At 57.8% G+C, this 9,895-nt stretch overlaps 1 protein-coding gene across 2 annotated transcripts in view; it reads right to left on the bottom strand.

Moving 5' to 3' along the window:
- Positions 1-1,087: 1,087 nt before the first annotated feature.
- Positions 1,088-9,895, bottom strand: part of RASGEF1A (RasGEF domain family, member 1A) — a 75,676-nt gene continuing 66,868 nt past the window's right edge. For both annotated transcript variants that reach the window (XM_004680909.2, XM_004680908.2), the window contains exons 3-13: positions 9,214-9,336; positions 7,090-7,227; positions 6,274-6,495; positions 5,671-5,745; positions 5,264-5,356; positions 4,739-4,841; positions 4,569-4,648; positions 3,407-3,598; positions 2,569-2,692; positions 2,050-2,122; positions 1,088-1,775 (exon numbers count right to left, since the gene is read on the bottom strand). In XM_004680909.2, the coding sequence (XP_004680966.1) occupies positions 1,751-1,775; positions 2,050-2,122; positions 2,569-2,692; positions 3,407-3,598; positions 4,569-4,648; positions 4,739-4,841; positions 5,264-5,356; positions 5,671-5,745; positions 6,274-6,495; positions 7,090-7,227; positions 9,214-9,336 (1,248 nt within the window). In that variant the 3' untranslated portion in view covers positions 1,088-1,750. The remainder of the gene's footprint in view (positions 1,776-2,049; positions 2,123-2,568; positions 2,693-3,406; positions 3,599-4,568; positions 4,649-4,738; positions 4,842-5,263; positions 5,357-5,670; positions 5,746-6,273; positions 6,496-7,089; positions 7,228-9,213; positions 9,337-9,895) is intronic.

Genomic DNA, 9,895 nt, shown 5'->3' with positions numbered 1-9,895 from the left:
AGCAGACACAAGCACGCAAAAGGAGCAACATGTTCTTTTATTGATGCAAGTACTTCCAGTCACACCAACAACTGACATCCTGCCTTATGGTACAGCTTTTAAACTCAGAGCTCACCTCTAAATACCAAACATCATAGAGTACATATCAAATTGGGAAAATAAAGTAGCAAACAGAGACACTGTCAGGTAAGTACTAGAACTGATGACCCAGTGAGATGCACGTTGACGTAAAAGCTCCTTAACACATGTACAGAAAATGTTCTAACATTGTATTCAAATATATATTCTCAGGTTTGAAGCCTTTATCTCAAATACATAAACAAAGCAATAGTACTATCAATATACAATATGTACTATCTAGAACTTCTGGAAAGTGCAAACACACTGTGACAATACAGTGTCAATATTCTTGCTCCACCCAGGGCTGAGGGTGATGTCAGCAGCGGATCACGGAGCCACCTCTTTCCTGAGGCCTCGCCTGCTCCTCTCCAGGCTCTCCTGAGAGCTTTGGGAATTAGCAACTAACTAACCCACCCGTGCCCAGGCTGCTGGGCAACAGGCTTCTGCGGAAGCCAGGCATGTGGAATCCAGGTGAGTAGTTCATAGACCTGGCGCGCAGCGTGAAAGCCCACTGCCCCTGTGAGGGGTTGCGCGCTGTCCACCCCACTTCCGAGGGAGCAGGGCTGGGCCCTTTCTAGCCCAAGGCGTCAGAAAGTGGAGCGTATCCTCAAGTTAGGGTGTGGAAGATACCTCTGGATGTTGGGTGGTTTTATGTGAGTGGGCTCCAGCGGTTGCTGGCCTGGCTAAAGTTCTGGGTCTCAGATTCCACAAGGGGAGCCCCACCCAGAGGGCAGGAGGCAGGCCACTAGAGTACTGGTGTATGAGTTGCTTTTCACTGTCTGCTTGGTTTCAAGAACGGCTTTCAATGTCCCCATCCTCTCGTATACTTTGTCTTCTCTTTATCACCGCTAAGTGTGTCAGGTGCAGCCTGGAAAATGACAGTTCTACGACTGCCCCTAAAATGTAGTCGAACAATCTGCCAGACATCTTCCAACAGAAAATAAGCTGCCAGGTGTCCCTGCCCTTCCCCTCCCCGACCCCATAAATCCCTGATAAAGGAAAATGAAAATGTAAACTTTGGAAAGCCCATACTCAAAGGTTCACGTCCAGCATTATGCAACAGGCCTCCTCCTTGCTGGCACCTCACTGGCCTAGGCTTTGAGGGCAGCCCCGTGCGGCCCAGAGCAGAGCTTTCCCGGCACCTCCCCGGCGGCACTGGCTGGCAGCGGGCTAGAAGAACGGAGCGGGAGACCGGCCCTCTAGTACCCTCTAAGGCACTAACCCCGACATCAGAGACACTGGCTGGAAAGGCATCCAAGCAGGCAGGGCTCACGTTGATTTTGGTTGGGTATTTTTAAAATATTTTTGTAAGATGTTAATAATCAAAGGTAGAAAATAAAAATCTACATTTCATTAGAATAAGATGTTATCATGGATGCCATCTCCCATGATACTCTTTCCCCACCCTTCCCCAAAAGCAGGGCCCTGCCCTGTCATTTAAAGTAAACAAAAAAACTTCATTTGTAAGTGCCAAAGATTGATGCATGAAATAATTACCTTTTTTTTTCCATAAAAGTTATATACAAAATGGACCCCAACCAGTGAGGCCTCCTCATCTCAACCCATATCAATCGAGATTAAGACTCGGTTTGTGAGTGTGCTTCATCCAGCATCCGCTGCGTCCGCGCCTTCAGGCTCTGTTAAGGAGAGTGGTCCTACAGGGGAACAGGTTGCAAGGACATGATCAGGCAGCTGCAGGCCCACGTCTAGGGGCCTCAGGGAGAGTCTGGTTCCCCAGAAACCACCATCCTGGGGAGGAGTCGGGTGCACGCACCCCAAGGCCCCATCCTCCCACCAGGCTGTGTGGAGGTGTCCTCGCCGCCTTTCAGAGCAGCAGCTGCATCGTACCCAACCCAGTCCGCACCCTTCCCTGTAGACGGAGGCAGGGGTGGTGTCGGGCTCACGGGACTGTCTCTGGAGTTCTCCTACCTGAGGGTCTTCCAGCTGTCTTTCTCCATGTGGTTCTCGGGACCTTCGCTTTCAAAGGAGGCGATGAAGAGAGCTGAGAGAGAGGAAGCCCCTCAGAACCCATGTCCACGTTTGGTCAGTCTTTCTGCCACACCAGCTACCCCTTCTTGAGCTCTCCCTTCTAGGAAGGAACTGGACTGAAGAGACAGTGACACCTGCGCTGGCCCACGGGTGTCTGCTGTGTGGGGTTCAGGGCCTAGCACTCCTAGGTACCCTCCTTGGGGATGCTGAGGTTTCTGGTTCTGCAGTGGTGGCCCGACTCCAATCTGTGCTCTCAGGAGGCCTCTGGAGGGTGAGCCTGCTCTCTCCTCATCTGTTTCCTTCATCTGGGCTCTGGCCTCTGCCCACCACCCCCCTCCCACTCACCCACCCCGGAACTGAGCTTCCCCTGACCTGCTTCCCAGGATGACCCTGAAAGGCCCCTGGATGTGGGAGAGTCAAGAAAGGTGTGGGGAGGGGATGCCACGGGGAGCCCCTCACCTTCCTCACTGTAGATGGGCGCTGTGAGCAAGTAACTCTGAATCTTCTTGTCCTTCTCGAACGGACACTCTACCTGTGTCCATGTCATGAAGTCATGGATCTGCCTGGAGATCTCCCAAAATTTCTGAAGGGGCAGAAAACCAACCATTGTGACCAAGTAACTCATTGGTCACCTAAAGCTTGAAATCCTTCATCTGGGCCAGGTGATTGGTTCTGGTCTCTCCAGAAGGAGGACGGTGACCCACGGAGCGACGCTGGCCACAGAAGCACTTTGTACAGCATCTCAGCCTGCAGGGTTTTCCCAGCTGCACCCAGCTCACTGCAGCACCCAGAGCATGCCATCGTCTCTGGCGGCCTGTGGGAACCCACAGCTCCCTCCCACCCCTTTCCTGTGTGAGCTGGACCCTCCCAACACCTCTGTCCTTCTCTCCTGCCCGGCCACCTGCCCTTGCCCCCCAGGCAGGACTTTGCTCCCATCTGGAGTTCTGCTGCCTCCTGAGTCCCTTCTTGCCTAAAGCCTTCCTGACCCCCAAACTCCCCAAGGTTGTGCGAGGGTTGGTCTTTTCTGTGCCTTTGGTAGGATCCATGCTGGGAAAATACACATTGCCTGTGGCTCCAAGCTCTGTACCCAGATTATCCAGCCAGCAGCACCCAGGCCACCCTCAAACCTCAGGGCACGCGGCACCCAGGACCCACCCTGGAGCTTCCCGTGCCCTTCTGCCACAGGGCACTGCCGTGCACTGGATTGACACAGAGTGGCCTCCACTGGGGCGAGGCCTGGAGGCCTGTTCACCCTGTATGGGTCAGCGCTGTCCCCATCCCTAGGGGGCTGCCTCACCTTGAAGTTAACGTGCCCACTGGGCAGGTGGTTGGTGTGGATTTTGTGCAGGAAATAGATGTCCTTAACAAAAAGGTTGAACACAGGGATGACGATCTTCTCTCGGCTGCTGTTGGCCGTCTGGGACCTCTGTGTGGCCCCCTGCAGGGCCGTGCGGTAGTTGCAGAAGTTGCTGGATGGGTCCATGTGGTGCTGTGGGTGCACAGGAGCTTGTATGGGCAGCAGCCCTGGCACCCTTCACACCTGCTCTGGACCTGCCTTTGCAGAACATGAGCAACGGTGGAGAAGGCCTGTCCCCTGTGGGCGGCCCTGGACTGCAGAGGCCTTTCTAGGAGTGAGCACTGGGGAGGCTGAGCACCAGCCAAGGCCTCCAGGTTTGGGTCTGAGCACCATCGGGAACACCATAGGGAATTCTCACCAATGTCCTTTAAAAAGTATCCTTTAGGGGGCCTCCCTGGTGGCGCAACGGCTAAGAACACAGCACTGCAAGCTAGCTGTGGCTGCCTCAGTGCGAATTCAATTCCCGCCCCGGAGGTGACCCACATGGCAGTGGCAGACCTCTCCTGTCTCAACCGCTGCTCCCTTCAGCAGTGTACTTCATCAGTCGGCCTGTTCTGCTCCTCATTCTGTGTCTCGTGAATCTTCTCACCGCCCCTACACCTCTAGCCTGTACCCCAATTCTGTATGCATAAATAAAAAATCTTTTTTAAAAAATCCTTTATCCCATTGCTTAGACCTACACCTCCCAAACCTGACCAACTCCCCAAGACACGTGTTTGCCAAAATGGAGTCTGTGATCAAACTCGTCCGAGCAAGGCTGCACATGAACTCGCCTGCCAGCCCCTTGGCCACGAACCAAGTCCATGGGAAGCTGTCTGGGAAAAGGCCAGATCTCTGCTTAGCATCACCCAGTGCGGGGCTAATAGGCTCTTTTGTCAGGCTCTACTAACACTCCCTAGAACTCACTTTCAGGCAATGCCTCCTCTGACTGAAATCGCAAGAGTAGAGGAGGACGCAGCCTCACCCACCTCAGAGGGCAGCTTCACCGGCCAGCTTGATGTGCCCAACGCCAGAGGCACTGCAGGCAGTGGGTGCTGGGCCAGGGCAGAGCAAGACGGAGGTCCGCCCTCCCCAGCGCACACGGACGAGGCTGGCTACCTACCTCCAAGACATCAAACTTGGCCGTCTTGACCTTAGACCATGTTTTCTTCAGCCGCGCCACAGGACTGAGATTCATGCCAGCTGCAGGGGAGGGGGACAGCAGGGAAAATCAGGGCAGGGGAGGTGGTCCAGGCAGAAGCTGGGTGCCAGCCCTGGGGCCCCGACACTCACAAATGATGGCCATCATGGAGTTGAAGTTCCCGATGTTGAAACACTCCCGGGCCACATCAATGAAGAACTCCAGCATGCGAGTCCGGTGCTTCTTCTTCACCACCTGGAGGCAGCCCGATGGCCTCAGCGTGAGCCCCCACCCCAGCTCCTCAAGGGTGGCCTGGATAGGAGCCACCTTGGGGCCCACAGAGCTGCCTGACTGGGGACTGGGATGCTGGGTGTAAAGATGCTCATGAGCTACAAATGTGGGAAGCACAGCTATGCTCTGCCCACACTGGGGGGAGCAGCATGTGGGGGGAAGGGAACCCCACATGCATTGGTGGACCATGTAGGGCAGAGGACATACCCCACAGATGGGGGGCCCTGTTGTAATTTAAAGCATCACTGTTGGTGGGGGAGGGATGTTTTGTTGACACCGCTAAGGCCCTGGCAGTAGTCTTCCTGTCTACACTCTACTGGGGTCACATGGAGACAGCCTCAGAGCCTCACATCACACTCCTGTGTGTCCACGTGACACAGGCTTACCCGGCACACCTCGGTGGCTACCAGCATGCTAAGGCAATTGAACCAGTTGTCATAGGCCTCCAGGCTATAGGTCTTGGTCAAGTCCCCTCGGCACTGTGGGAAGACAGCAGGTCACAGGGAGCCCCAGCCCCATCCAGAGATGAGGCGTAAGAGCTGCAGTCAGAGGAGTAAGCCAGGAAGCCACTGGCGGTGGGATGAGAGTGGCTCAGCTGCCCTCCCTGCAGGCCCCTCCCTGTGGTTGTCCACTGAGCCCTGGGCTGATGCCAGGTGGTCAGACCCACGTCGACCGAGCTGCGGGATTGACCCCAGTACACTCAGGTCTGCAGGTGAGGCCCCACCCACCCTGCGGAGGGCAGGGCCCAGGTGTGTCTGCCACAGGCCACCCGCAGGACGAAGCAGCCCCTCACCCTGTGTTTGTCCCGGGCATCCATGTGGCTGACGATTTGCATCAGGTCCTCGGGGTGAATGCTGCTCACCCGCTCCTGGGATGGGAAGACACACGGGTGGTGATGAGCCTGCCGCCAGAGCTAGCCCCCCACTCCTGCACCACCCCTCCTTGATCTGCACCCAGCCAGGGGGCAGGCGCTGCTCGGGCCCCCTCAGCGCACCCTAGGCGTCTGCAAGGCCTTCTGGGAGGAGAGGGAAAGAGCTGTGTGGCAGGGAAGCAAAAGCCTTGGGCAGTGACGCCATGACGGGTGCCTGCCCGGCCCAGGGCACAGGACAGATGAGGTGACAGGGCAAGGGAACCAGTTCTCTCTCACGGAGTCCTTCACCGCCTTGCGGGGACTCTCATCACCCCAACCTCTCCTGTGTCCCTGGGGAATCAGGGCCCAGAAGAGCCCACAGCAGGTAGACGCACAGCCAGAGATGGCAGTCAGGACTGGCAAACAGACTCCCACTGACACCCCTGTCTGGCCAGCAAGAGAAAGATGCTGGGAGTCCCGTGCACCTGGGCGAGCAGCGGTCAGTGAACCCCAGTCTCACTCGGACGGGGCACCCGCAGCACTGACCAGCTCGATATGAGTCAGCTGCTGGGCCAGCACCAGGGGGTCACAGCACACGCCCAGGATGTCCTTCTGCGCAGCCGGCGGCTTGGCCTTGAGGACCGGCCCTTTGTCCACGGCCGGCGAGCGGAGCTTCTCCCGTAGCTCTTGAAGCTGATTCCGGGCAGCCAGGGACAGCAGCAGGCTCTGCGTCATTTGGGCAATGGCCTTCTTCACTGTGCCATTCTCCTGTGGAGGTCGGGGTGAGGGAGGGGCCGGCGTAGACTGCAGGTGAGACTACCACTTGTCCGGAGGCCCCACTTCATCTTCAGTGACGAGCCTGCCTTTGTGGCCAGCTAGCTGCTTCCCAGAGCCTTCCCCGCAGGTGAGATCAGGGAGGGAAGAGGTTCTCCCAGCCAGGAAACTTCACTCTCTGTATAGGGGAAGCCACGCCTCCCACCCCCCCACACACACACAAAACTCCCCCTGTTCTCGATGAACCCTCTGGGCAGATGAGTTCTGAGTGCACCATTACGGGACTAGCCAGCCAGGTTCCCTCCCCCCACTCTCCTGCAGCCAAGAACAAGCTGGAAGCCAGGAAAGGCTGCAGGCTCTCACACTTCTCTCTAGTCCCCATCCCACCACCAAGCCCAAGAGAAGCGGGGGCCTGGACTCCTTCCACTGCTCCAGGCCTCCTGCACAGAAGATGCCCACAGGCCAGTCTTCATGGGGCAGTGACAGCAAAAGGAGTCACAGTGTCCCTGAAGACTCACCTCCCTTTGTGAGTATAACCCTCCCCACCCCCCACACACACACATGTTTTAGGGGCCAGGAAGATCTCACCTCGTCACACTGTGTGACCCGGTGGGTGATGGCCTTCAATTCGGCCATGGCCTTCTCATCCTGGAAGTCACAGGGGAAGGCCTCTGTCCACTCCTTCAGCAGCTGCACGATCTTGGCAGAGAAGGACTTCAGCTTGGCCTGGGCGGTAGGGGAGAAAATGAGGTCCATCCCTCCAGAGTGGACAACAGGTCAGCACTGTCCCCCTAGGCCCCACACCCCCAGGCCACCGTGTCCACCTGCAGTTTTGTTCCAGCTGCTTTGTTACATATTCCCCTTAAGTTGGCTCTCTTCAAGAAACCTCCCCCATCACTACCAGGACAAAGAAAATTAGTTTCATTTGTTGTAATTAGAAGTAGCCCATAAAACAGGCCCTCCCTGGTGGCGTAATAGGTTGAAGCACAGCACTATGAAGTTCTCCACAGACACTGCAGCACGAGTTCAATCCCCGGTCAGGGAGGTGACCACATGGCACAGCAGATCTCTCTTGTCTTGCCCGCTGCTCCCTTCAGCAGTGTACTTCGTGGATCTGCCTGTTCTGCTCCCCACTCTGTCTCTGGTGAATCCTCTCACTGCCCCTGCACCTCTGGCCTGTACCCCAGCTCTGTATGCATAAATAATAAATCTTAAAAAAAAAGGAGCCCATAAAAAGAGCAGAGTGAAAACCAAGCAAAATTAATGGTTACAAGACTCTTGCCTGGCCCTTTTTGGTTAGAAGAAAGTTGCAAGTGCTGGGAAGAGGCCCTCTCCCACTCTAGCATCACTAAAGGTGGTCTGGGCACCCTGCTGTGGCCACCATCCTAAGTCTGGGAGGGGAAAGACCCCCGCACCCCAGCCTGTCCGTGCCCAGCCCCCACTCTCCCACCAAAATGCCTTCTATGGCCATATGGGCTCTTCTTCGACCCCGACCAGCTGCCTGCACCTGCCAACTGGTAACTGGTGGGTCCAACTCCCCCTCCCTGCATCTTCCTGTGCCCCTCCTCAGCATGTCATCCAATCTGCAGGACTACATACACATACCCCAACACCCCCCACCCCGGCAGGACCCCTGCAGTGGCTTCCCAGATCTGGCAGAGCCCCCACCCAGCCCTCCCTGGCCCCCAGCAGCCGCACCTCCCCCAGAGTCCTGCGCACAGTGTCCCAGCAGGACTGCTGATGTTTCCCCCCAGAAGCACAGCACCCACCCTCAGCTGGAGCCAGAGCTCTGCATTCCCTCCCACGGGAGTGTCCCACTGTGCCTGTCACTCTGACGCTGGCAGGCTCTGCCCAAGCTCTCCTCCAGCTTCTACAGTCTCCACTCTGGCCTCAGCCGCAGGCCCCACCCAGCCCTGGTTATCACCCATCCCTTCAGGAGCCTTTCCTGACCCCAGGCTGCAGCCGGGCCTGTCTGTATCCTGCCCAGCAGCACCCTGGGACAGGCTCCCTTTGGAAAGGAGACTGAGGAGGGAGGGGCATCCTTAGGCCTCTGCTGCAAAAACCTCTGTAAGGGACAGGTCTGGGCTAGTGACAGGAAGACCATCAGCAAAATGGGGCAGGCTGTGCTCCGCCGAAGCCACGACTAGGCTGCCAGCCCTTTACCATGTGGCCACCACCCCTTCTCCTGCTCCATGCCCTGGACTTCTGCGGGCCTCCCCCAAGCCCCTGCCCAGCTGTGGCTGGACCCTTCTGGCAGCCTGGAGCTTGGCTCAATCAGAAGAGACAACCATGGTTAAGGGGCCACTGAGCATCCTGGGAGCAGGCTCCAGCCCGGGATCCACACCTGAGCCTCCTTAGAGGGCGTGACCCAGCCCCGCAGGCTTTTCCACCACTTGCAGTTAAACCCTCTATTCTAGGAGCCTGAGCTCTGATGGGGGGGGGTCACTGGAGAGCTCTCTGCTGGGGAGGAAGTGGGAGCACCCGCCAACTGTTGTTCCAGCACCCCGGCAGGTGTGTTCTGCTCTGCAGGCCCCTCCAGACCCTCAGGGCCATGCCCAGGTGTGCCAGTTGGCAGAGACAAGCCTACCTGCCCATGAGGGAGGCCCCCACTAGCCTGAGCTAAACCCTGTCCTGCCGCTTCCTCTGATCATAAGCACCCAGCAGAGAGCGTCCCAGGGCATGGAGAGCAGCGCCCACCGGCCAGCGCCTCACCTTCTCGGGTCCAGCCTCCAGGTGCTGCCTCTGCTCCAGGCAGATCTGCCCCACACGGGCCAGCAGGTCATGAGGGGGGATGAAGACCCGAGAGCTCAAGAGAAACGTGAAGATGTATGTCCTCTAAAGAGATGAGAAGGGAGAGAGGGAGGGAGGAGGGGTCAGGCCTGGTTGCAGGGCAAGGCGGGGCCTCCTTGCGCCCCTGGGACCCGGCAGGGCAGCGGGGTGCTGTGACAACTGTGGGTCTCGGCCCTGCCGCACCGGGGCCCCCATGCCCTTGTCACAGGCTGCGTGGCGCAGGTTCTAGGGGTCCTCGCCATCTGGACTGACAGGTGCAGGGGTTATCAGAAAGCTGTGCCGGCGTGGACCAGTGCCCGTGGGGCCTCACGGCGTCCTGCCTGTAGACAGAATGCACTGTGGTCGGGGAGGCTGCTGGGGCTCTCCCGGGTACCCCACCCCTCTGAGACATCGCTCTGCCACCAAACAGCTGCTACAGAACACTCCGCCCCACTGTGGGCCCAGGAAGCAGGCCTGCCTCCCCCAGCACAGAGCAAGCCAGGCCGCGGCTGCCGGGAGCACAGGTCTCATGGGACACCATCCGGGCCTCAGGCCCTCGCTGACTCTGGGGGAGGCTCTCCCTGGGGCGGCAGGGGTCCCCTAACACCCTTGCCCACACACTTCC

This window comes from Condylura cristata, unplaced genomic scaffold (genome assembly GCF_000260355.1).
Source record: "Condylura cristata isolate star-nosed mole 26May11 unplaced genomic scaffold, ConCri1.0 scaffold00011, whole genome shotgun sequence".
Lineage (NCBI taxonomy): Eukaryota > Metazoa > Chordata > Mammalia > Eulipotyphla > Talpidae > Condylura > Condylura cristata.
The sequence above is the reverse complement of the archived record's forward strand: the minus strand, read 5'-3'. Positions and strand labels throughout refer to the sequence as shown.